Here is a 27,520-nt window from a genome sequence, read left to right as displayed (position 1 = left end):
GCCATAAAACCAGGTAGGTGATGCCCACTTACTGACAGCAACACGGTAAGGATTAATTAGCTAATGTTCTTAAAAGCCTCCCAATCAAACACCACAGCACCAGCAATACTACACGTAGTAATACTGCCTTTTGTTCCTGTTACTGACTGTGCCCCAGGAACTGGTCTCACATAAAAGGAAGAGACAAAAGGATAAGTCATCAGTGGAAGAAATAAGGAGAATGGAGGGAGTACAGTTTCAGACATAAAAGTAAATGACTCATTTTGAGGAGTGGCACATGTCATCACAATGTTTTCAGCACAATAAATGCTATGTGGTAATAACCTCAGGGTTTCTTGTGGGAAGAGGATGAGATGATTTGGAAGAAGTCGCATGTAATGACAAGAAGGAATGGGAGGAAATGGGAGGAAGGCAGGGAATGAGCACTAGGGGAGCAGAGGGAAGAGATAAGCATCTGAGCAGAGGAGCAGGGAGCAGTAGCAGTGTATTGACAGAGAAGTGAAAGAATCTAAGAGAAGCCTCAGACTGCTTTCTCCTCTTGCCATCAAAATACTTAGATCTTTCTGCCAGCTACTTGTCCTCAGAGATAAGTGGTGTGAACTGCTAAAGCCCTTTTATGAAAGCAGTACACTCCTCAGCCCTCTGGCACTTCCATTCTCTCAATCTCCCTTACTTCCTTTTGGAAGCCAGCATAAGACTTGAAGGATGTAAAGTAGCTCTGCCTTATTGTGTGTGAAAAGCTGGTCTTAGGTATCAAAGAGGTGGGAAACAGCAAATACAGAAATATGTGAATTCAGTAAGACTCAAACACAAAGATCCCCTATGTAACTACAGAGAAGACAGTAAGTATTCTCCCATGTTGCCTCTTAAGTGTACCTGAGGGTCCTAATCTTGAGAAACCCATTACAAAGAAGAGATCAGTGAAGCATTAACTGAGAACTTTTACACAGAAAGCCTCTATGTTATTTGTATCTGTTCGTGTATTGAAACCACCAAACACATCCATCTATGTAAGTGACTTGTAATGTTTCCTGCCCTTAGCTTTGTGTTAATTCTCATTGCATTTTTCAGCCTTTGTGGCACCTTCAGTTGACACGTGTCCAGAGGAAAGGGATCCATTCTGCTGTTCTCATTAGGGAGATTATGACGGGTTTTTGAGCTGCACTGAAACAAAAACTAGATCCATCCCCACTTATTTTTCAGTAAGAAAACAGAGAAAGGCTGTCTTAAATATTCACTTAGTGGTTATGGCACTGACATTGCACCAGGGACACTTACGCTCAGATTCCTGGCCTGAATGAAGAAGAGCAAAATCTCCTACTCATGTCTTCCAAATCACAGTCAAAGTGCTCTACACCCAGGCCCAAAAATCAGTGTGCTCCTGTATTTAGGTCTGTCCCAGTCACAGAATATTTAACTATTTATATATGTGGTTTGGTTCCAACAGAGACTGAAACAGTGCTTCTGAAAACAGGTCAGAGAATGATGTGTCAACACTTGCATGTCTCCAAATATACGCATGCAAAAATCAGGTTTGATGAAAGAGGATTTTCATACTAAATGAACTGAGGTGATGAATTCACAGATCCATTTCAAACTGCTGTGATGGCTTTGAGGGGCATTTCACATAACTGGTTCTTACTATGGGCTGGCACACATCAGTCTGCCATGCCTGCAGTTCTTGGAGCATCAAGACGTTTTAACAGCTAAACACTTCTACTGAAGGATGAATAGGTCACATAGTAAATTTTCCTCTCCTCTTCTTCCATTTTAATCACTGCAATAGGTAGTTAGGATAGTTTAAAAGAAAATCTAGCCCTGCTCCTTAGAATAGTTTTCTTCACATGACTACTTGCTGTACACATAGGTTTGTTTGGCTTTTGTTTTGTTTTGTTTTTGCTGTTGACTACCAGCATGCAGGAGACCTCTACCATTCAGGTGGGCCCCAAACCTGATCCAGGCATTGCTGATGATTTCAGATGCCTCAAACTGCACTCAGAAACTTCCTTGATCATGTTGTAAAAATGTTGAGGTTGTGACCAGGAGATATAAAGAAAGTTCCTGCAGGTGATCAATGGAATGAGAGGTCAAGCAGGGTCCCTCTCAGGTTCTGGAAACTTGTTACTAGTCCAGAATTCTTAAAACATGCATATATAAAAATATATATTTATATAGCACAGGAGTAGTCATTGTTCTGACACATGAAATCAGCAAGAAAACCATCCCAACAAAGAAAGTTAGATTGTGAGACTTTTTTCTTTCTTCTTCTTCTTCTTCTTCTTCCCTTCACCCCAAGGAACAGAATGAATTTAAGCCTTTAAAGAACTATTTTGGTCAACTTTCAAAGAACCCCTTAGTCCACAGATTTGCCAAAACTACCAGTACAAAGAATAGCAAGGAAGGCATGGAAATTGCCATGTCAGAGTTAGAAGTGTACACATTTACACCATACAGACAACCCCAAGGCCAACCAGAGAATCAGAAATTAGCCTACAAACAGATCAGGCATGCTACTAATGTCTATTATTATGTGTAGGGATACCCTGCTGAATTCAAACTTCTGTTTAGAACAATTCTTTTCAGTAAGATTAGATTTAGGGAGTGCTGTCTGTGGAGGTTTTGTAAATTAATGTGTTCAGGCAGCTTCTAGGACACAAAAGAAAGCTAAACTGTCAATTATTCACCTAGAACAAACAGATTATCTGTAACTAATTTGCTTTCCAAACAATTTCCCAATTCATTTAATAAAACATCCTCTTAATTTACTAAAATGTTAATTATTTAAAATATTTACTTTTGATCAAAGCCAAAAGAATATCCACATATCACTGTAAAAGAAAAATAAGGTTCCTTAAGCCTACCTCTCTTGGTAAAATATTGGTTTAAACAACTTGAAAAAGAACAAGCACTTTTATAGCTTCTGATAAGATCTACGAAGTGATTTTATCTTCATTTGGCAATATAGGAGTTTGATGGCATTTGATGGTATCTGATAATATACCGAGTTTTAAAGACTGCTTTTTACACATACATGCCGTTTTCCTTTTTAAAGAGGTGCTTGGAGTTCAGGTATCCACATGTGAAACAATTCATCCATGAAGGCAAAGCAATGCATTTTCCATAATTGTTTTTGCTACGATGAACAGGACAGGCAAGTTTTGGCACAGCCCAGGGTCCATGTTTTACTTTCTACTAAGTTTTGTTCAGGGATTCTATTTGTAGTCCAAAATGTACCATTTCAGAGCTGCTGATATAAAGTGTCTGTCTTCACCCCCTCTCTTGTGCGCATGCAAAAGAAAGGGAAAGAGAAACCCAGAGACTGATGTATGCAAAGATGGTTTTTCCCTGGTTTTAGGTAAGGTATCTGAGGAAAAACGTTTGCTTTGCTGATCTAAGGAGCCCTCCTGAGCGGCCAGGCTATCGTCCCCCTCTGCTCAGAATACGGTTTGGCTGACCTTATTAAATGTTGCTGTTTTCCTGCAAGAACTGGAACCCAGTGCCATTGTCTGTGAATGAGTAAGAAAACTGCTGATTTTGGAGCTTCTCCAAAATTTGGTTGGTCACTTTTCTTTCCTCCCATTGTGTCACTCAATCCTGTTATAACCATCTTACTGTCAGCACTTAGGATGCTGCACATGAAGGCTGTGCAGCATGAACCACGCTTTTCCCAGCAGTGTTTTTAAACCGTCATTTTACCATTATGAATAAATGTTTAAAAAAGGGAGATACAGTCATACGTGTTCAGTGGAATGGCAAATTCCGAAGATATTCAGTTCCATAAAGGTTGTAAAAATAATACAGCACCACCTTGGAAGCACTTAGCATTTTGGGGGATAATTAAAGCAAAATATACTTGGTTCCAGAGATAAAAAAAAGGATGTATGTGCTTAATTATGGCTTGTAGTAGAGTTTAGTTTCCTGTGGGCGATCAGTGTCACACTTTTAATCTGGGAATGTCCCAGGAGCCTAACATTTGTTTTTGCTTGTGTAGAGGCAAATCACTCTTGACAAAATGGACAGCTGAGCACTCGTGGGCTACTAGCATCGCTATACAATGTCCATAGGGCTGCTGGATCTCTTCTGCTCAATGACAGCTGGTAATCCAGTTGATTGGGCACTCCCTGAGAGGAATGAATGCTGGCTTCTGCTCTCAGATCTACTGTTGTGTTTTATCCTCACCTTTTCTTGTTGCCATGGCCCTTGAGTAGGATCACATTAAGCTTTCAAAAAAGAGATGAGTGCTATACTCCTTCCATCCTCACGAGACATCCAGTGACTGTTTTTTGAGCCAGTCCAAAACCTCACGTTCTTAGATTAGAAAAATATTGGTTTAGTTTCTCCCAAAGAAAAAGCTCATCTATATTTTTACTATTAAGTCCACTACATAATCATCTGAACTGTCACAACTATATACTGTAACGTTGAACTTCTATTTGTAAGCTTAGCCCTGTTTTTCCTACTATGAAGTAGTTTTTAAAAGATCAGTAAAGTTTTCTGTGAGCTTATGTTATAGCCAGCTCTTGATTCCACTTCTACCGATGATGACCTGCTTGCAGTAAATACTGTACATAACACAAATGGGCCACCAGCTATTGGACTCACTACAGTGTGACATGTACAATATGCCAATATTATACTGTACTTAAAATCAAAAATGAATGGTAAAAAATCATTGCATAGTAGAAACTGAGAAACATTAACATAAAATGACTACCATCTTTGGGCTTTGATTGAACATGACTTCTCAAGAAACCACTTCAAAATTCCAGCTATTTCTCCCTTCACTTCCCCTGTGCCCCATTCTGTTGCTGAAAGTAATCTAGCAGAATAAATACACATAATGCTACACAACTGGAGTACTCCACTTCTGTGGGTCATGTATGCTCACCCATACTGGAAAAGGTAACAGTCACCTCTCAACTGTTTGCACCAAACTTGTCACTCTCTTATAAAAACAGTCCAGGTGAATTTGAAGAAACCTACCATAGAGCTATTGATCCTTCTCAACTGCCAGGTAAAAATATGAAAGCACCCGGAGCGCCCCAGAAAGGGCTTTATAGTCCAGCATGAAACACATTCACAGAATGACTGTTGGTAAGGGAAAGTCTTTTTAATGTGTACTGTAGGGATGATTAGGAAAAAAAAAAACCACCACACAACAAACCACTAAAAAAAATGTGGGAAGTAATATAAAACTTTTTGTTCACAATTACCAGTAGGAAACAAGAATTAACCTACTCGTGGGAAACAACAACTTGGATTTGATGAGAGTAAATAACTGAGGGAGGAGTCACTCCATCTCTATTTTCATCACCTTTACATGAAGATATGCAAATATACACAGTTAATTTGTTAAATTGTTCACCTGTTCTGGACTCTTGAATGCAAACTGGTATGTTGGTAAATACACTGCATTCAATTACTTAATAATTGCACAAACATCTTCTCCAGTGGTAAAACTGGTTTAAGAATCCTACCCCTTTCCCACCCAAAGCTTATTTTATTTTATTCCCCTTTGTTATGCTGATGCAGTTTCTTGTCCAATAACCTTGAGAAACCAGATCAGTATAACGACCATTAGACCACGACATTATCCAGTGGGTTAAAATACACTCTTTGAAAAAAATTGGCTTTTAACTGTGATCAAAAGCATGAATAAGTATCTGAGGTGGGGAGAGGAGGCACCTTGTAAAATAGTATTGTCCCTAGGGAACAGGTAGAAAAATAACAACAACACATGTACAACATGAGCATCAACATTTGAGTACACCACGGTGATTCTGGAGACTTGACCTCTGAAACGAACTTGAGCATTTAGGCACTAGCAACAATGTGAAATGGCAGTCCATGAACTGCATCCCAAGGAAAAGCTGCTCTGCTCCAGGTGGAGGTCAAACTGCTCTGCCAAGCAACCATTCTAACAGGAATTCATACCCAGTGAAAAATAAACATAAAAAGCTTCATCTCTTAGCAATGCCTCTGGAAACTGATTCAGGAAGAGGAGGTGTATTCCAACTTGTGATTGCAAAATTGCTGCTTGGCTGTTATCCCACCTACAGTGGCACTTACATTTCATGGTTTTTGATGAGTCCGAGACAGACAAAATTTTGTTTCAGTGTATGCCCAGAAGCACTCACAGTTGAATAGCATAGTAGCCACGCTCACAGCTCATGCTAAAACTCTAGCTCAGGCCAGACAGCAGATATTCAGATGCCCATTTTGGCCCAGGAACTTAACCAAGTAAGCATGCTGAAAACATGGTAAGCTCCTCATGTTCATGAATCCCTGTTTCAGGTTAGTGAGACAGAGGCATCACCTACAAGCATCAGAAAACAAACAGGGCGGCACAAGAAGTACAGCGAGAGGGTGAAAACTGAGTTTAAGACAAATTTTCTGACAATGGAAAGAAATACAGCTCAATTGCAAAGGGGCTTAGCAAAGAGAGCTGCTGGAAGGGAATCCTGTTATCAAAGGATACTATGATGGTTAAGAGGCAGGTGGATTAATCGGGTATCATAAGAAAGGAGGAGTCATGAGTAGTCAGGGCAGTGACAGTGTCAAACCAGGACAGTGTTGACAGATAAGTTGAAGGGCAAGTTGCAGGGACAGCACCAAGGAGAATGCAAATGCCAAATATCACCCCGCGTCTACTACCCCTTATACTGGGGTTTTATGAATCTCAGTTCATTCTCTTTCACTCAAGCCACAATTCAGAGTTTCTGCAACACCCACTAGAGCAACACTCCTTGCCCATTAATATCCTCTGTCACTTTGCAGGTGACCATTGCACAGTCATCAGTCTTCCTACATGTCTTCCTACAGTCTTCCATGCTTCCTACACCAGTCTTTGGGGTTCCTGCCTTTTTGCTTATACTGGGATTGCCGCAAAACTTTTAGCAGATCTGCCACCTAGCAGAGCATCCTGAGATCATCCTGAGGTAGTGGCTGCCAGGTTCACAAGGTCGTCACAGGAAGCGCATGCATACATCAACAAGTTGTCGACTAAAAATGAGGCAGTAGTATACAATGGCCATGTAGGTACTATCACCAGCAGCTAAGGTAAAATCACAATGTCTATAAGCCATCAAAATCTGATCTCTGCAGTTGCTTTGTCCTAGGTAATCCCCCAAAATAACTGCTGTGCAAGGGAGGCAAGAGCTCAGTAGACCAGGAACATCTTCCTTCACCAATGTGTTAATATACTTTTTCTTCAGTGATACTATAAGGCATTCTTAATTCTACCATGAGGTCCTGGAGCTGAACTTTTTGTCTCTTGCTCTTGTACTTACCCCAGTCCAGGACACAGGATATGACAACAGTTTTGTATCGTGTTTAAGTTAGTGCCTTGCTTTAACATCGCAGAGGTGTGTGCCTGGGAATAGTCTCTTTCTCCATCCTTACTGAGGGTTTCACTTTTGTTTAAGTACCAATATTCAGCAGTAACTTCACTTACAAAAAGAGCCATTGGGCACAGGAACATGTGCTCTTACCTCCACTCTAAGGCTGGTTGTTTGCTAGCATGGTCCCTTGACTACGTGTGTTACTTCAGTGATCTGTGACTGCCACTGCCTCGGTCCTGGGCAGCTGTCTTCTCAGAAAGCCAACCCTGAATGCCTGAGAAGGGTGGGAAAAGGAGTGGTGAAAGAGTGGAATGAACTCTTCCTTCCCAGCTCAGGGTTGTTTTGTTTGCCACAAACTCTCTCTCAATGCAGTGGGCTGTTTATTACAACTTTGCTCCCATTTCCTTCTGCGCTGGCTTGCTAGGACACAAGGCAATACCTGATAGTGAGCGGGGAACTTAGTGACACTGGCTGCTGTTTTTTCTGACCTGACCCGAGGCAGTGACTTTCTGCTATGGGCTGAGTTCAGGGAACAGAAAATATAAGACCTAGGCTCCAAGAGCCTTTCACTGACGAAAGGTGCATCAGATTCTGTGATTTAATGCAACTTTTCATAGGATATTCAGTGGCTACACAGACTCAGCGCTTGCTATTTTAACCTCCTAGGAAAGACAGTTTGTCCCAACCATTTGCCACACTCAACTATCTAACTCTTAACTAATTAGAGGGCATTATAATCATAAAGGGCATTATAATCAAAATTCCCTGTTAGTTCCTAAGATGGTCCAGCCCCATAGCTGGGTTCTGGCAACATCTTTAAAGAAAGAATGTGACATTTCTTTAAATATGGATAAACTGCTCTCCCATCTCTTCACCCTGTAAATCCTGTTTTCTCTCAACTTGTCTTCTTTGCACTGGGTTCTCTTCCTCTCACACACGGTGATGAGATGTTCTCCTCTTCCCCAAACTTACTCTCTGTGGTGCCTTTTCCCTGGGCTCAGAGCCTGGACAGGAGTATGCTGAAAATAAGCAGCCTTGCACTGCTGTTCTGGAGCAGACAGGCATGCAGAATTGCTGCTTTCTCCTCACTTTACATGCATGCTATCTTGGAAGCGGATCCTGCAACACTCCCATTTGTTCTGCTCTGCCATAGGTAAGAGTGTAAGAGAGGGAGGGGAAAGAGGAAAGGCTTCTAGTTTGCTATACACTGGATTCCTTTCATATTAGGCATAGATAGTCCTCAGTATAGACAAGTCTCCCCTCTCATGGACGTCACAACTTCCCTATACTCCTGGTACAGGCATGTAAGGCCTCTGCTACAGTGGCTATCTTTACAAACATTTAGCAGGTGGACTTTGCAGCAATGGACCTTTAATCTGCTGCATCCTTTCTGAATTTCATCCACAGCTCCTTCTCTCTGTATTTTATTTATTAGGAAGAAAGAAGCTGAGTCTCCTTAAGAAATTTGGATCAGTTCTCCAGCTAATAAAGTTATTTTGTTAACTAATGGTCTTTTCCTAACATGAGTTACATACGAATTATGACTGTGCAAATTTAAAAAGAAAGACCCCCCCCCCAAAGAATATTAATAAATTTGCTGCAAGGACGCTTTCTACGGAGATGATACATTACAAAAGATTAATACCTCACTGAAGAAATGGTAACGTTTATCTTCAAAACAATGAACTCTGGGTTTCATATATGACTACAGGACTATACGGACTATATGACTATATATGTATAAGGACTATATTTTCTTAACTGTGTCCTGGGAGCCCATTTTCAGGAAATGGAATCAATCTGATTCCTTCAGGAATGTATAAAGGGTAAATTCAAGATCAAGCAAACAGGCATTTTTAACATCTGAAATACTGTGTATTCCTTACTCACATTACATTGCATGGAAGCATTGAGTTCCTTTCTGTTCAGAACAAATAGTATCTCCTTGTGCTCTCCTAAATAGGAAACATTGTTAAGAAAACCACTAGGGGGCAGCATATTAAAACTCTTGTGCTATAAAGGATATCCAGAACAATACAAAAATCAATTCTCCCCAAATCCTCAATCTGACATTTAGCAAATTTATTCCGACTACCCCTCTCCTATTTATTATGCTTTTCACACTTCTTCTTAGCTACGTACCTGAAATTAGTAGTGAATCCACTGCTGTCAAACAGCTTACTGCAGGCACGCAGTTAAAATGGAAGTCAGTCTGATTTCTGGAACAGCATTTAGTGGAAAAAAAGAGTAAACAAAGTAGGTAGAACTGATATGAAAAAATATAAAATCACCCAGACTAAACCACTTTTACTTCCTCTGAGGTTTACTGAAATGTTCCAAACCTCTGAGGTCTCCTATAACTTTATTTATTTATTTTTACAGATACATAGCAAAATGCCACCAAAAAGGAAGCACTGGAATTTCCCCTACACTGGAATACTCTCCCACTCCTTCGACAAGCACTACTCCTGGATGACTGTCACATTAAAGCCACTGCCACAGGGCTGGCTCACAACTATGCTGCCCTAGGCACAGAGCCAGAAAAACGATCCAGCTCTATGTTTCACAACCCAGGGAAGCTGGAAGTTGTGTCCTCTCCTCCACCCCTTCTGTCTCTCTTTTCTCCTGGTAGAAAAGGGCTGTTCTCAGTTGTGACTCAGGATAGGTTTAAGGAGCCTAAAAATCACAACAGGCTGATACTGAAACATATGAAAGCTTCTAAACTAATACATTACTTGAAATCCTAATTATTTATGGTCTTTACTGCATTTTAAGGTCTCCAATTGTAGGCATACAATAACTGCTCTTTTATGGCATCTTGTGTTACACAGTGAGCATACAAAACAGTAAGAAAGCTACAGAAATGTGCAACTACCCAAAACACTTCTAAATATGGACCTACAAACACAAGGTACATGCAAAATCATCAACAAAGTACTATGTAAACAGTGTATAACTGGGTCCTCAGAAGAGGAAGTTAAGAACTAATCAAAAGACAAATCATGAGAGCAAACATTTGTATTTTCAAATTGCAAATCTGGCTTGTAAGAGACTGTATCTGTGTCTCTGACTTCTTAATTCAAACAGATGCTCCACATTTCCCAGTGCAAAACCACAATTAACTCTGAAATTAAAACGCAAGCACAATGTCAGCAGAAATCACAAATTTATTAATCCTTAAATATATCAATCATTTACCATTATGGCAAGAAATATGTACACTGTGTCCCACGGTAAACTGCAGTGTTCCAAATGACAGAAGAGAAGTGTATAATTCAACTGTGGTGGAGAGAACAAATCACAATTTCCATCTTGGTGTGGAAGACAAACTTGATCTACGGTAATACGCCAACACCACATGCTATGTTAGAAGTATAAAAAAACCACCCTACAACTAATTTGTTAATTTTAAATACAGTTATGCCACTTATAGCCGCTTCACAAAAAAAAAAAAGAAAAAAAGAAAAAAAGAAAAAAAGAAAAAAAAGAAATTAATGAGAAAAAAATGAGGCCATTACTTTTTTTTCACAGATCCCATTGGCAGGTTAATATGGCTCAACACATTTATTGTAGATGCTTATTTTAAATATATATTGTTTAAAATCACGTAATAATTATCAGAGAAGCTTAAATCCATCTACCATACATCCACTAGTAACAACATCAAAATGTTTAAGAACTGCTTTTGATTAGTAATCAACACAGAAAGGTGAAATTATACAAATTAGGAAGCTTTCCCATTTTATAAACTTCAGGCTGTCGAGTTGTAAATTTTCCACTGCTAAAAAGAACATTGATTGAGATACCATGCATGATACAGTGCTGCAGAAAACAGTTAGCCCTGTTGGTAATAAAACAAATGAGAAAGAAATAACCAATCCCTGCATTTTTCTATTAAAAATGGAAGGGAACAAATCTAAATGCTTGCAAGGATGTAGTTCATAGCCGTGTAAAGGAAGCGAAAATAGTCCCTGTCACAAAGTTTGTGTTCTGAACTGACATTGAGTGCATTCCCTTCACAGTGTACAGACATTTGCAGCCAGGGATAAAGAGCCAAAACAAGCTGGTAATGCTGCAGAGATTGTTGTCCTTGATACTGTATGCTGCCTGATGATTTTAATAAACAAAGAGCAGATTGAGGGGGAAGAGGAAGGAGAAACAAATCTGTGGTAAAAGTGTTACAGTTACTAGAAAACTGGTGTAGTCATAATACATTTCCAGAGAAGCAACAGCAACGTTGGAAAGTAAATAAACTCTTCATACTAAGCTTTTAAGGCCTAATACTTCTAGAGTATATTAACCACTGAAGTGGTCTATAGCTTAAACAAAATTTTAAAATGTTTTAAAGACTCCTTAATAAATTTACAATATATCCAAAAAGTGATAAAAATCTATTTTTCTTTATACTTTCATGTTAATCCTCAAAACCTGCCTCTCAATCATCACTTAGTTCCTTGCAATTTTTAATTCTGCTTAATTATCCAATATAAATTTTCATTTAGCATAGTAAGAAAGCAAAGGTAAAGACTTCAAAAGAAAAAAACCTGCTGACTAGCCAGAACATTGACAGTTAATTCTGAAGTGGCCAAGCCAGCAAATGATGAGATTTTTCCAGTTTACACAGACTAATAAACTAAGAAGGCTTCAGCTAGGACAGAGCCAAGATATTAGCACTTCCACATTTATCAGTGATTTTGTCCATCTACATGCTGTAACAGAGCTGCCAGCGGAAATCCTAACCATTCCTACCAGAACGAAAGCAAAATCCAGGGACTCAGGGGAAAAGGAGGAGTCAAAAAACAGTTCTTAAAAAAACAAAAGAGGGTAAAATGTATTTTTTGTTTCTTTTCCTTTTTTACAAACAGGATAGGTTTTAAAGTTGTCTGTCAAAACTTGACATAAATGGAGAAAAGATGACAAATGTATCCTGTATCTACTGCTGTACATCAACTGTTTTTTTTTTTTTTTTGTCTTTTATGCCTTGCTATTTTCTATTTGCATGGAACATCACCTTCATTTAAATGTTAACAGTGTACAGATGGAATACACAGCAAAATGGTGCATCACAAATGTGTTACGTGAAGAACCTTCACAACTTCATGCACTCAGAAACATGCATGAAGAGAACAGGATGGCCAAGATGGTAATCAACCAGGTGCGTTGGGTACAGATAATGCAAGAGCGGCGCCGCTGATATTTTTAGCTAGAAGGAAGGAGAAAAAAAAAAGATTGCCATTACTACAGTAACATCACCACCAGTTAACAATATATGCTTAAGTGTTAACCGATACTATTAAAAAAAATCCTTCTACAGATCATTTAATACAATACTGTGAAGAAAACCAAAGGAAAAAAGGGGAAAAAAAGCCCAAATGCTCAAGCAAAGCATTCTTTTATTTTTCAAACCACTTTACATATCATTTCAATCTTTACAACATGCCAGAGATGGTGCCAAAGTAGAAATTAATCACCTTCTCAAAGGAGCGAGGGCAAAATTCAAATATGAATCTCTGTTCCAGTTAAACTTACTTCCTTAGCATGTACATTACAGTCACGGCCACAGAGTGAGATTCTCACACAAAAATTGAACTGAGTAACAAAGAAGAGTCAGATGTCATTTACATGCAAGACATGCTAGAGCCACATGTAAAGAAAAAAAGAAAGTTCAGGAACATGTAAGAAAGTAGTTAACTAATTGAGCTTATAATATCGTTTGTATTACCGTAGCATCTGGGGGCTGAAGTCATGATTAGGATCCCGCTGTGCTAGGCACTGTACAAACACAGAACAAACTCTTTACTCAAGTTTCTTGCTGTTTGGTATTTAACTTATGATAGTATAAGAAAGTGCAGTGTGTGATAAAGTGAGTAAATATAGGCCTGAGAATCACAGGTTTGAATTTAGGTTTAGGAGTCAGTTTCAGGCCCAACAGCTCTTTGACTGTCTATGCAGGTTCACTCTTTGTGTCTATGCAGACACAGTTCTGCACACACGCTAGCACAAATTCTTAAGAACACTGAATACAAAGACGGATTTCCTACCCCCAGTCGGACCACTCAAACAGAGAAAAACAATGGGCAAGACAGAAACCCAAACTTGTTTGGACTGTCTCACAGCAAAAACTACAAATAGAATTTATACATAAACTAAATATACTTTTGTGCTCGTATTCTTCTCCAAGTCAATTATCTGCTACAAGAAATATCTCCATATAGCTATGGCTACCAGAGAGCTCAGTACTGTCCTTAGATTTATGTACTCATTACTGTAGTTCTGAAAACAAGTAAGCTACTGTCCACAGAGCAACTGATTTGACATAATCTAAGATACTATTTGCAAAAGCAGATCAGTGCTGTAATTGCCTTTGCAAGTTTATTAGATTTGAAATTCTTGACTGGAAATTGTGCGTAAGATTTTTTTTTTTATGACAGAAGTGCCATTATTAACTACTGGGTATTGGTAATAATTAAATAAACAGTTGTAGACTGCATAAATTTCAAACGCAAGAAAAGAAAGGACAGATCATCAGGAACAATATTGTAATTAAATTTCTTATGTAGTTTTCCAAAACAGAGCTGCTGGTGTGACAGGTAAAAGTAAATGTGAAGTTCAAGACAGTCGACAAGACAGTCAGGATGGCAAGTTCTGACATGATGCTATGTGGGAATCTACCAGATAAACTTGAGAAGATGGGAATTAAAGAAAGAATACAGAGTAAATCAACTAAAAGAAAAATGATAGCACTTGGGCTGAAAGGGGAGCTGAGGAGATTCAGTAATCTTTGTCAATGACAAAGCAAAAGCAACAGGACTGACCTCATGTAATACATTTAGACATAGGTGGAAGGCATTATAAATATGGAGGAAAACAGGAGTCTCGTATGAGAAAAACCAAATGAGCTTAAGGTCTGGGTAATTCAGAAACAGTACGTGTAATAACAGGAAGTACAAAGCTAAATGCTCAGGAAAAGTTTCTATATAGTCATTAGTTGGAAATAACAGTTGCGGATAAATACATGGCTGTCTTAGAAGATTGGCACATCTGCTAATATAATGTAAACAACAAAAGTGCAAAATCATGCCAGAAGACAGGAGCCGTGGCACTTTCAGCAGGGTAAAGAGAGAAATTGTGAAGTTAAATAAAAGCCTTGACCACAATTATATGCAGTATTTCAGAAGGACTCAAGCTAGTGCAAAGCCAAACCTCAAACCAGAAAAGACATGTTGGAGAGCTATCAAGGTAGCTTGGAAAACAGAGATCCTATCAAACAAAGCTAACCAAGGCAGCATTGTTTATTTACCCTATGAAAATAGGAGGTGAGAAGTGATCTGATCACCCTTTATATAAAATATCTCGTCTGCATATCTATCTACCCAGTGTAGGAGAACAATGATGACATTAGAATAATCAGGAATACATTGCATATGACTAAAATTTAAGGCTGGAAAGTAACCAGCAGAGAAATGGTATTTTAGGACAGTAATAATTAGCAAGTTGAAAAAAAAACCAAACACCTCTCTGAATTTAAGATGGGAGTTAGGTAAAGGATTTATACGACATTGCTGCCAGCACTACATAGGATCTTTCTAAGGCTATACGACAATCTCGGAGCATCTCTCCTTAAGCCTTAGTCATGCCCTAAGGTGTTGAGCCATTACGTCTCTTTTGTGGCCTTTTCGTTTTGAATACATTCTCACAATCCTAAAACTTCCTGTCTGACCGTCAGAACACGTTCAGAACACCCACAGACATAGACACAACTGTGCAGGCTCAAAAAAATCATGTCTCAGCTTCTTTTCCAACCCCTTGCATCCTTAGCAGTCCCAGAAATCCTTATTCTTGGACAGCATGAGCAGCTATAAAGAACAGGCAGTACTTGAGTCTGAAATACTGTCACAGCTTCTGTGAGGAGTATCTCAGATTTGTATGGGCAACCGTATTCCCATGAGATTTGCATTTTGCAGACTCTGCAGCAGCCAGATGCACTGCACATGCCCTTTATATTGCAGAGAAACAAACTTTGGTGAGTGCTTGCAGGAGCAGTACATGTCACAGGATGCAGCAGCCCATCATACATGCTATACGTTACATGAACAAGTACTGAGGCTCCTGTTAAAACACTGTAACACAAACAGGACAAGCTGCAGAATATGCAGATATAAAGTATAGCTCCATAAAGTATTATTAGAAATATTATTGTTAAGGAATTGTTAAGCAAATTCCATAATCTTCCATGAAAATAGCAATACGATGGGTATTTTGTTGCCCTCTGTTTCTGGCGTCTAAGGATAAGTGTGGTAAGTTACCTTGTTCTTTTCTCTTAATTGTTATCTCTTATCAATATGTTTAGGTTAAGAAAGTTAAAAAAAAAAAAAAAAGATACCTCCCCCACCTTCCAAATGCTCTCTTTAATCTTGGAGATTAAATAATACCCTAGTCCAATTCCTGTCAGTCACTTACAGACTTACTGTAGACAGACACTTACTATAGACACTTACTGTCCAGGGTGCACCAGAAAAGGTGAACCCATTTAACTTATGCTTTCTGGCTCTACATATATCCAGGTCAGATCCCTTGAGAAAAAGGTCCGTTATTAAAACATAAAAAAAAAATCTGTAATACTTCATTTCAGGAAAACGTAACTACTCTATCAATATTATCTGTTTAAACACTGGCAGTGCAGCTGGGATGTGAAAAACAGGACGACATGGTTCCTGCTCTCATTGGTTTCCCATTTTTAAATAAAATACAATAGCTATTGCTAGGTAACCAAATTACCTTCTTCCTAAATATATATATATATATATATATATATATATATATATATGTGTGTGTGTGTGTGTGTGTATACACACATTTCATCCTCGATGAAGTTTAATACTTTGTTCTATCATATTTAGGTAGTCCTGTGTGGAGCCATAAGTTGGACTCAATGATCATTGTGGGTCCCTTCCAACTTGGGATAGTCTATGATTTTGTGTTCCTTACTTAACTGAATATTATTTCATTTAGGAGGATTATGTTGCAAGAAATAAATTATGGGACAAACTCAGGTTAGAAAGATGAAATCTAAGCTCTTATCATCCACACTGGCAAATTCAGCCATTATCCGCATTAAGACACCCCATATAAATGTAATTACATCTTATACAGAAGGCTTGCACCTGAGCAAGCTAATACCTACGTCAGTGCTACCTAACTGGGAAATGGTCTAATATAAGTGTGTCTACTTAAAGAAGTCTACAAGCTTGGGCTCCGAGAGACAGGGTAGATTAGTGAAGACTGAAAGCAGAAAAAAGGAAAAGGACTTGAGCAGAACCTCTTGAAGAAACTGTGACTTTCATTACTGCAACTGTGAGTGTGCTGTAATTTACACTGCTGAAATCTGGCTCAAGGAATTCTGCTTTGTGCTCACTGAGTCACAGCATGATTCTGAGGGTATGAGAGGGCAATCAGAGATGTCTGAATGAAAGAAAACAGATAAATGATGACAAGAGAGATTTCAGGCTTACCCACACAGGTTTAGTAACTATCAGACAATGACTGTTCAGCAGTCAAGCAAAAGGAGTGTAGGAAAAGAGGTAAGACAGTGATAGGTACTTGTGCAACTTAATTTGTAAAGGAAATACATAAACTGGCTCAAAATCAACTTGCAAAGAACATAGCTGGGTCTGAGTGAGTAGAGGTGGTTGGGAATCACAGAAAATGTTATTCAAATTTCAGTTTTTCAGAAAACAGACACTGTTTTTCTTGAAATTTTCCTGTCAGCTCTAACACCTCTATGTATCATTTTTTTTTTCCTCCAGGTCTTCCTAAAATCCTATTTCAAGTTTTACAGTCCTATTTTGCACGACTTGTGTCAGGCCTTATCTATATTAAATCATTTTTCTCTTCAACCTCTCAGCTCAGGGACAGAGCTGGATCTGTGGGCATCACGGTTGAAAATAACAACAACAAGGCATTATTTTAAAAAAAATATTTGCACAAATACTACAGGCACACTACTGAATATAATGCACACTGCATAAATAACCACAAAAAATTACACTATCAAGAGGACAGTTTCATAGTTTTAAGGCCAAAAGCAGCTATTAGACTATCTGGTCTGATATACATAGTTTAAGCTTGTGGTCTGAATTGTTTCTTACTTGATGGGTACTGTTGGTGACCCTGAACGGTGAAAGTGAACATTCTGCCATTTCCCGTCACGACGGTGCCACACCCGCGTTTCCTCTGACTGCATTGTCTTTGGCATCCCACTTCCATCCATGTACTGCGTGAGCCGTATATATGCAATGCAAGCAGCATCGTCACCCACAAGGTGGACATGAGGATTGAGGATAATGGTGTGGATTGGCTTATTACTTTTGGATAATGCTAGGAAACAAATATACACAACACACAAACAAGACAAATTAAATTTTCTCTATGTAAGCCAGAGTAACTCATCTCACCCCATCATACAAAATCAAACCATCAAGCTTAGCAGGTACAAGGCAATAATCTCTGTTTACTGTTAATCATTACTGACAACTAGCTAAAATACATTTGTAGAAATGGGCACAGTCACAGCATGAAGTATGCTGTCCTCTTTCCTGTATGAGAAACAATCAAATGTTTTAGAGTATGTCTTATTTATCCAAGCAGGGGCCAGACAAGTCTCCGTAACCATCCATACACAATTATTTGACCGTGACCAATTCTAGGGCACCCTAAATAGCAGCATTTTATAGTGATTGATATACTATTATATGTAACTTCCTCCTCTTTGATCTGGCAATAAGTTTGTTGGAAGAACCTCAATAATTAGTTTCTTAACACTTGTAGCAATAACTGCTACCTTTTTTAATACCTTTTTAAAACCTGCTTACAAAAACAACTGAGTAATTTGACGTCCTATTTCTAATCTGCTATCTTCATTGAAAATGTCCAATTGGGTTCCTGGTCATATTTCAGTACAATCATCCTCCAGGTGACATGTTCTATACAAGTGTTTGGAGACTCTGGGATGAGGTGCAAGCTGCCACCAGGTATTTCAGTGTGCATGGCCACAGAAGGCAAGGCCATTGTCTCATTCAGATAATCTGCTGATCAGATCCTCAGCAGTATAGACTGAGCAACATCTTCCCCAAAACAGCATGTAGTAGCAGTTGTTATAAACTCACTGTAAGTGTTGATTGTTACTTGCACTCACACTCTAGTCACGATTTAATGATTTTCCTTTTAAGTATACTTGCAGCATAGCATGATGTACTCTTTTTTGTAACGGAAAAAAACTTATAAGAATTATTTATGTTACTATTTTATTACATATTTATTTTATACACCTTAATTTTCTCTCCAAATACCTAAATTTTCTTCAACTTTCCAAGGTGCTATATGACGTATGAATGAGTGCAGCAGAAACAAACAAAAAAATCATACATAGCCAAACTCCAAATGAAAAAAAGTCTCCTTCCCCTGCAATCAATCAACTCCTAAACAAAAATGCTGCTTAGACTGGAGAAATACATTCACAAGGGACAGATGAAGATATACAGAGATGAAAATGGAATGTTTACCATTTTCAAAGTAAAAACGGTGAAAGTCCATCCCTTCTACTAGATTACCCAAAGCTTCAGGTTCAAAAGACGTAAGGCCTGGATCACAGATTTTTCTGTGGAAAAGAGGAAATTCCGTAATAAACACATGCAGTTACGTAGCACAATGCTGGACTGAACTTTCTAAATGTTTCCTTTATTCTTATTGAAAACTTACTTACATATAACATTGTACTGGAAAAGAACATAATTTAAACAGGGAGCATTAACGGAGTTCTGGTTTCACCTAAATCAGTAAATTTGGCAAGCTTACGTCAGGGCTACTAGATTTCACATCAGTCGCCATTTGACCAAAAGAAAGATTGCCAAATATAGCCACACAAGACAATCCTATGACAATTTATCACAAGTTTTCACTTGTGACTCTGGAAACTGCCTCAGCACAATCCAAAAATTATTTTTCATGTCTCACACCATTGTTTAGGTAAGATTTTATATGTTTTTAATCTAATAAAACTTAGACAAGAATTCAAAATAAGTTTCTACTTGACATTTGTACAACACAGGTTTTAGTGTGATCACACCAATGCGTTGGCAAATCTTTAAATGGGAAGAGCAGTGTCACTGTTGACCTGCGTGGCTTGTGCTTCAACAGGGCAGAATCCACCCAGAGAAACACAGGAGACCAAATGCAATGCTGAGAAGTGTTTTCCTCTGCTTCTTTTTTGACTTAGGAGGAGTGGGGAAGCAGTGATGAAATTGTGCCTTTGCACAGAAAAGCCAAGAGAGAAATCAGTCAACTTTCCCTCAGCAAATTCTTGCACAGAAATGCACAGTGCTCAGTAGAGACTGGTGGAGCCTGAATCCTACATGGTCCTTCATGCCTTAAAGTGCACATGGGATTCTAGCTACTATCAGTCTCTACAAACACTGCAATTTTTCTGTTAAAATAGGTTTCCACTGTGTTTTCTGGATTGGATATCAAAAACGTGACTTTACTTTCATATACCAAGATAGGCTACTGCATATTTTGTGTCAGTATGATGATCCTGTCTCGGCATAGCAGTACCTCAGATTTACACTAGCACCTCCTCTGAAACTGGCATCCAGGCTAGTGTAAAGCTAAGACAAGGTGGCAACGAACAACTCCTATGTTTCTTGAGGGTATTTGAGAATAATCTTCAGCAATACATAAATACAAACACACACACTTGTATTTGTTTATTTACAAATACATTTTGAAACGTACTTTGAGATACATCCACTCTCCTCCGTCTCTCCAAAATGAGAAAACTTACGTGTAAGCTTCAAAGTCCCCATTGTTGATAGCTTCAATCAACTGCTCAGTAACCTTGATAATCTCCTGCTTACGAGCTAGAGAGAGATACAAACACAACCCTTAAAATGGAAAGTAAAGTGGAAGGTGACAGCTGAAAAGCTGTCAGAACAACAGCTGTAACAAAGGTATTGTCATTCTTCAGCTGGTACAACTGCCTTTTCTCTTCCTTGTCTATGATCAAAGGGCACTATGTTATATTACTACTATACATTATTTTGCCTTCAGCATTCACAAAGAAATTAAACAGTAAGGATCAATCTCCTTTCCTATCATGGATTTAGTCTTCTTTCTGTCACTGAAGGATCTTCTGTTTGAAAAACAAAACCAAACCAAACCCAAATCTCCAGCTCTTTTCTTTGGATTAAAGGAAGCTGATGATTGCTTTACAAGTGATGGTCTAATGTTTTACTTGCAGATGGGGCCTTTAGCTGGTAAGCATATAATGATTTTCAGAAATCTTTGTAACACCTGGTGTTCACTTTGCTTAAATGTACACATTTGGCCAAAGAGGAATTCAGACCCTAAGCCTATAATCAAGATCCCCTGGTGCAAAGCTCGTGGATTACATATAATGCCTACACACCCACGCAAGTCTAATTACAATACAGTGTCTCTCAGCTCTTGACTTCTGTGACTGTGACTATCTTTTGCTTGCAAAATGTGTAACATTTACATTACAACAAACCTCAATCAGATCATTTGGGACTATTACAGTACAACTACTAACTAATACTAATAAAAGCTAAATAGGAACAGAAGAATAAAACATTATTAACAACAAGCAGAATACATATTTTTCCAGTAAGAATATTCAAACTTCCAACAGTTTGCAAACGCCTCGATTTCAAAGGCAAAAGTATGTGAAACAGTTTCTCCTTGATCCATCAGTAAAGAAAAGATCACAGGTCATTTGCTAATGTTGATAGGACTTACACTACAACAGTGCACAGTAAAAAAAAATAATAAAAAAAAATCCTGAATCCTGCACATGGTATGATCATTGGTAACACCAGTTACTCTACGAGGGCTAAGTACTGATACTTTCAGAAGATGGAAAACCTCATTGACTACACTTTGAAAACTGACTTAAAGTTTGTTTTTTTTTTTTTCCTAGGAAATGAGATTTATAATTTTGTACTTTACATTCGTAATTTGAAAACTTCAACCTTACACTGATAAATTTCAACCAGAGTGGCACTGCTCTCAATACAGATTTTTATGAGTTTAATGCTAAGGAGGTAAGGGAGAGAGATTTTACTGGTACATTTTCAAGGATTTAACATATGTTCAACTATTCATTAAACCTCAGAAAATCAATTTGGAAGACTAAGCTTGAAATAAAAAGAAAATTAAAATGTTGGCAACCAGACTTTAGTAGATCTCATACAAGCAATAGCTTTAATTGTCCTGCACACTCCTACACATGGATTAGACAATTCACACACACACTTGTTAAGTCCAAAGTGCTGAGGCAGTTCTCATTCTTCTTCAAAAAGAAAATGTGGGGGAGCATATGCAGAATGTAAATCTCCAGTGCTGTACTGCAAGAACTGGCACCATGATGTTAGACCCTCATCATTTCTTTTATGCTCTGCCATTCTGCATTTAAGTGCACACCTAATGCTTTCAGATAGAAAGCATCAAAAAGAAACCAGAAAGGAATGAAGTAATGGAGAATAACTGGATATAAATGTCCAGTAAGACTTTTTGTGAGTAGTTTTTGATTACCAGACAGCATGCTGGGTAAGCATATTTAGTGTACAAATCCCCTTATTTTTTCACAAATATTGTGGAAACAACAAAGAATTTTAATGAAGAGATCTTTTTGACTGTAGATCAGCAATGGCTCTACTGTCTTACGCTCAAACAACACAGAAGAAACTGTGGACGTTGTGTTGCATTGTCAGCACAAGCCAAGTGGTAGGATGGTTGACTAAGAAATAATGGTGCAGTGTTCAGAGAGGCTGACAAAATGAAAGCCAGAACATGCAGACTGCATGCAGGGGGGAAATCACTAGTTTTACATGCTACATCTCATATGCATGTAACTCAACTAAAGGATCTGATTAAATAACCTGGTAACACATTCCAATCAGAGATTAGAAAATCACACATTATTAAATCAGACAGTGGAAAATGAGGTAAAATTTCTGATGAGCTGCTACACAATTCTGAGATCATGTTATTGGGTAACTGTTAGACCAGTGTAAGCAATGAAAGTGTTTGTAAAGGTACTGTAGTTTCCACATGCAAGAGACAAAACCAGATGGCCATCTTGTGATTTCACTTCACTTGGCTAGTGACAATTGGCAATATTTCCTTTTTGACTAACCTCAATCATTTCTTTTCCAAGTGTTATCATGACAAGTCCCCAGTTAACTTGCATACTACACATGCTCTGACAGGGAACAGCAAACAACAGGGAACATCTGAATATATAGACAGCATTCTGTGAAATAAACTGAGGCTGATTATTTTTATTTTTTATTTTTTAGATAAATGGTGTGTAACAACTCGATTTAGTTACATAACTTCATTCACTAGCACACCTGCTTGTGCCTTTGGTAGTAAGAGTTAAAGCCACGTGAATGCAACCTTAATGATCCTATGACTCCATGAATGACAGAAGTTCCTTGCTGTGACCTTTTGAGATTTTGAGACTTGATTTCAATCTGAATGTGCAGAGAAATCTTTGCAAACACACATTTAAAAATATTTTGGGTCAATAAAAATGTATTTTACAACATATATTTGATGTACTGAATTACAAGATTTAATTCAATATCAACCCAAGAAAGGAAAAATGGAACCATATTGCCAAATTGCTTTTATTCTGTTGTTTCTCCCAAAATTAAATTGCAGTGGAATACAATTTCATGAGGCTTTCTTATAGAAGCCACCTAATATTACAGAATAGGTTCCAGCGCAGTTTCTCTGGGCAGTACTAACAGTTAGTAGAGCTTAGTCTGCTGACTGATCCATGGAGTATGAAGAACATCCAACAGGAAGCTCTACACGCTGGCAAAGTAAGTAAATGAGATTAAACGCAGCATCACTGGCTCAAATCAACCACCAACCGACTCCAGCACTAGCGTCAATTCTTCCAGTACTTGTGGAAAACTTTGCAGTTCACAATGGGGACTGTCAGAAGCAGAACAATGCTGCCAAGTCATTTGCCTTCCAACTCATCTCTCAAGCTTTCTACAAAATTCCAACCACCACATGAAAGTCTATGCGAAAGCAACTATGCTACTCTTTCCTTTCAGTAACACACAGACGATTACAGTTGTATATAAGCAGCCCAAGAAAATCAGATTTCTTCTTATTCAGTGGTATGCTATGCAATCTCATAGGCAGAAAGTGACTAAAAACCAAAGGGGCAGTGTAATTCAAAAACTGGAGTTCCAATAGGATTTGCCCTCTGTGCAAAATCCCCCTCATTCTCGGCATTTCTGATTTGAAAGCAAGAATGAACATTACAAGAAAAAGATGGCCAAGAAGGCGGCAATATGAAATTTTATACTTTTTGCGTAGGTATGTGAGTGGGCAGAGAGAGACAGTACAAATACAGAGCAAATGTATTTTAGCCTATAAATATGTTGTTTAGGAAGCTGAAGTTTAGCCTGGGAGGAAAGAAGAGAGAGACAGGAAGGGCAGGGAAATGGGGAGAACTGGAATACTACGAGCAGAAAATTGGAAGGAGACTGAAAACCACGAAGAGAGGAGGAGGAAGAAAATTCAGCTGTTGCTTGGTGAACATGTGAAGCAAATCAAATGCTTTTTTTCTTAGTGCAAGGGAAGAAACTGGAGGGCACTGGAGATGAACAGAGGTGAAATGGATATTGGTAGGACAGAAATAATTACCACCTATTAAAGTGGGAAGAAAATTACCAAATTTTCCGTATAAAATTGATGGACTCTGTGTAATGTATGCTTTTTCAAACCTCCATTTTTTTCCCATCTAAACATGCAACAAACTAGTCAAGGACAAGCGAACAAACAAGGCAGCAGGGAACGGGCATCTGGCCAGCTCCCATCTGCCAAATAACTGTCACTCACAATCACTGTTTTCATTTGATCATTATTTTTTTTAAATCTAATAAACTTTGCTTGTTTTGAATTCTAGGAGAACTATGTTGTTTGATGTACAGTGGTGATTTGATTCTACTATACTTTTTAATGTGCAGTACAAATTCCCTAATTAAAGTACCTCAACTTAGGTTAAAGCAGGTCAGAGATCAGTATGCTCTCTCAGTGCGATGACATAATCAGACAAAACCAAAAGGCATGGCTTCGCTGGCATTATAAGCTGCGTGTGTTACAATTCCATAGAGTCCTACAACTTTTTCTGCATGTTCAGATTTTTATTTAAAGAATCCCCTATTTCAGTTATACCTCAGGTAGCACTGACTTTGTATACAGGACAAGACCGTAATATTTGCTAGCACTAATTCCATGCTAAGGACAGATTGGTGTCAACAGAAATAAACAAGAACCCCAGCAGCACAATTACAACTCTCACTGCACCTTTTTAAAACAAAAGAGGCAAAATGAAATCTGAAATGAACTATATGTAAGCATAGTTACTACAGGGGTAGTTTTCAAATGGCTATTTCCACAGAGTGATATGCTTTGGGTCAAACTCACTTACTAGATGCAAAGATATAAGCTCATCCATGCTGTTAGTGAACTGCATCAAAGGACCCAAGGAAAGGAAGTATTCTATAAGAATAATGAAATCACCAGTCTAGTGTTGCATTTCCTAAGCCATAAAAATAATCCTTTAGTTCAGGTGCAATGACCATGGTTTTAAATGGTGCTTTTTAAGGAAAAGTGCTTAATTATTCTTTCCCTTTAAAATATCATCACATGTTCAGAGTGCTTCAAGGGCCGTATTTAGCCTTATGTTATATAAGGGTTCTATAGTGTCTGGCAATGGTTTTCTATGACGTAAAACTACACAATCTCTGTAAGTGAAGGATTACTTAGCAAAAATAAATTCAATGTTTTTAAAATAACCGAGGTGTGAGGAAACACGTTGTTAAAAGGAGTCAGAAGGTGCAGAGCCATTTCCCTAAAAACTAATGACAAAAAAGACTGCAGATAGTGTAGCAGAAAGCTAGCATAAAATGGCAAACTTCTGTGGAAAGGTTGGTAGCTTTTATATCCTTTGCTCAGAATATGGGTGAAGTAAATCCATTAAAGAAAAGACCATGGACCTACTCTCTAAATATAACCTTTACCCCTGTAGGGATAGTGTGTTAAAGTCATAAGGTATTAATGGTTCAAAAAAAAAAGTATGACCCCTGCTTTGGCAAATGAGTAGGTACATGACTAATACAAAGGCAGTTCAAACAAAAATATTATGAAGAACAGTTATAAAAAGATCAAATAATAGGAAAAGAACAGAAGAGAACATATTCTAACATTGACTAAAACTATTTCTGCAGCAGTGCTGTTGTACATAAATTGACTTTAAATAGGTTATGAACCTTTAGGCGTGTTTAACTATTTTTTCTCTCACTCAACTACAGGGTAGGGATAATCTTTCATAATTAAAGAACACCATTAACACCAATATCTAAAAAACACAAAATAAGTATAAACAACATTTACTCAAAAAGCATCTAACACTATAAATGCCTTAATCCCCAGTGCAATCCCCTAGCTTGTGAAATAAAGTACCACAGAACAAAAAAGTTTAAAAAACAAAAGCAAAACCTTATTCTTGAAGAAAACTATGGGGCTTTTTTCCCTTCCTGTAGCCCCAAGCAATGTCAGTAAATTCACTCTACAAGAATCACACACGAATAACAAATATTTTTGGTATTTTAATTGTGGAGAGAAGGTGTAGAATAGCAGTGAGCAGTACATGTGTGCAAATGAAGTCTTCAAAATACATATACCAGAAACTACATGTTTTGTGAAACATGGAAAAGAAACCTTGGTAACTGATGACCATTTTACCCATGAAATTGTTCAAAATTAACACCAGTATGTTTGTTCTGAAAAAATATTTTTTCAAGTCTTTATGCTTCATTCAGATAATGGAGTTACTTTCTACTTTCATTAATACTCTACATGATTGACTACCTAATTACAGTATTGGAATGGTTATTAATTAACCCCCACTGATTTTACAGGAATACTCAGGTTTTGTTGTTCCTTGGCATATTTCTTTTAACACAGAATAACCCTAGGAACAGCCATTATACAGGCAAAGCATAAAAATAAAGCTCATATATTTTTGGTCTTTCAGAAGACAGCTTCTTATCAAATAAGCACAGTGCAGACAGCACCTGCAAGAGGGCCTGTGAAATCCATAGCAAAGACCAATCACCCCCATCTTTCCATTAACACCCAAATCAGGGAACTGCATGCTCCTTACTAAAAGTTTTCTTTGAAACTGATAGTGATGAAATCCCCGTTGAGGAAAGTACCTTTTCAAAAGAATGAGGTAGCTGGTTTATAAGTTAGCATGTGAACTTGGAGATGATTAAAATGATTCTGCTTCTTGCCCACATGTTGTTTCTCAAGGATAAAATCATTCAAACTTTTCAACTCAGTACTCTTAGCTGCATATCTTTTTACACATCATATTGCATTAACCTCACAACATTTTGGACAAGTACAAATACAGACAAGCAATTTTGTTCTCCCAACTCCCCTCCCTTATAGTCAACGGAAAGAAAAAAGCACTTTCAGGGCACAATCCATTTTACCCTAAAATAGATGTCTAAGATAAGTGTGACTCATCTGACCTATTTGCATTGACTATAAAGGGAGTCTAGACAACTAGCTCCCATATAAATAACTACACTGTAGATGTCCAAACCTGCGGAAACAAATCCTACCCATTATGCTACCATTTTAATACAGAACAGTCCTTACCAAGGTAACCTTGGCTTTCTGAAACTGATTAACACAATAAGGACCTACCTTAATTTCTTATCAGAATATGGTACCAGCAAACAGCAATCAGATGAAAAGCATACAGCTGCTAATACTATTTCTATACTCTGAAGATGAGCAAAATTTGGGGGGGGGTGGTCAATGGAAGAGACTACAGATTTTCTTCGTGTTGTATAATGAACTCTGGTTATATGGATGTACCAGATACATCACTCAACTTTACATCGTGCACTGCTACCCTAGAAGCAGAGAGGAACACAACAAGTGTCACCAAATGTTGTACAGAATCATTCTATTCACACCAACGCTTGAGAATTCTCTGCTGATAATTTCTCATATAATTTATTCCACAAATAATCCAAGAAACTAAATTTCTGTGAAGGAAAAAA

At 38.0% G+C, this 27,520-nt stretch overlaps 1 protein-coding gene and 1 long non-coding RNA gene across 30 annotated transcripts in view; both read right to left on the bottom strand.

Moving 5' to 3' along the window:
- Window positions 1–9,629, bottom strand: part of LOC121069024 — a 64,365-nt gene extending 54,736 nt beyond the window's left edge. The window contains exons 1-3 of one of the 2 annotated variants that reach the window (XR_005819200.1): window positions 9,483–9,629; window positions 9,231–9,295; window positions 7,491–7,614 (exon numbers count right to left, since the gene is read on the bottom strand). This is a non-coding gene — a long non-coding RNA (uncharacterized LOC121069024). The remainder of the gene's footprint in view (window positions 1–7,490; window positions 7,615–9,230; window positions 9,296–9,482) is intronic. The other variant, XR_005819199.1, reaches the window with a different exon arrangement.
- An 860-nt stretch (window positions 9,630–10,489) lies between these two features.
- CAMK2D (calcium/calmodulin dependent protein kinase II delta) overlaps window positions 10,490–27,520 on the bottom strand; it is a 167,740-nt gene continuing 150,709 nt past the window's right edge. For 19 of the 28 annotated variants that reach the window (XM_040554666.1, XM_040554663.1, XM_040554669.1 and 16 more), the window contains 4 exons: window positions 20,179–20,254; window positions 18,902–18,996; window positions 17,489–17,717; window positions 13,057–13,112 (listed from right to left, as the gene is read on the bottom strand). In XM_040554666.1, the coding sequence (XP_040410600.1) occupies window positions 13,106–13,112; window positions 17,489–17,717; window positions 18,902–18,996; window positions 20,179–20,254 (407 nt within the window). In that variant the 3' untranslated portion in view covers window positions 13,057–13,105. Of the gene's footprint in view, window positions 12,544–13,056; window positions 13,113–17,484; window positions 17,718–18,901; window positions 18,997–20,178; window positions 20,255–27,520 lie in introns of those variants that run through there. The other 9 variants (XM_040554690.1, XM_040554667.1, XM_040554688.1 and 6 more) reach the window with 2 other exon arrangements.

The sequence above is a fragment of the Cygnus olor genome, chromosome 4 (genome assembly GCF_009769625.2).
Source record: "Cygnus olor isolate bCygOlo1 chromosome 4, bCygOlo1.pri.v2, whole genome shotgun sequence".
In the NCBI taxonomy this organism is placed as follows: Eukaryota; Metazoa; Chordata; class Aves; order Anseriformes; family Anatidae; genus Cygnus; species Cygnus olor.
The sequence above is the reverse complement of the archived record's forward strand: the minus strand, read 5'-3'. Positions and strand labels throughout refer to the sequence as shown.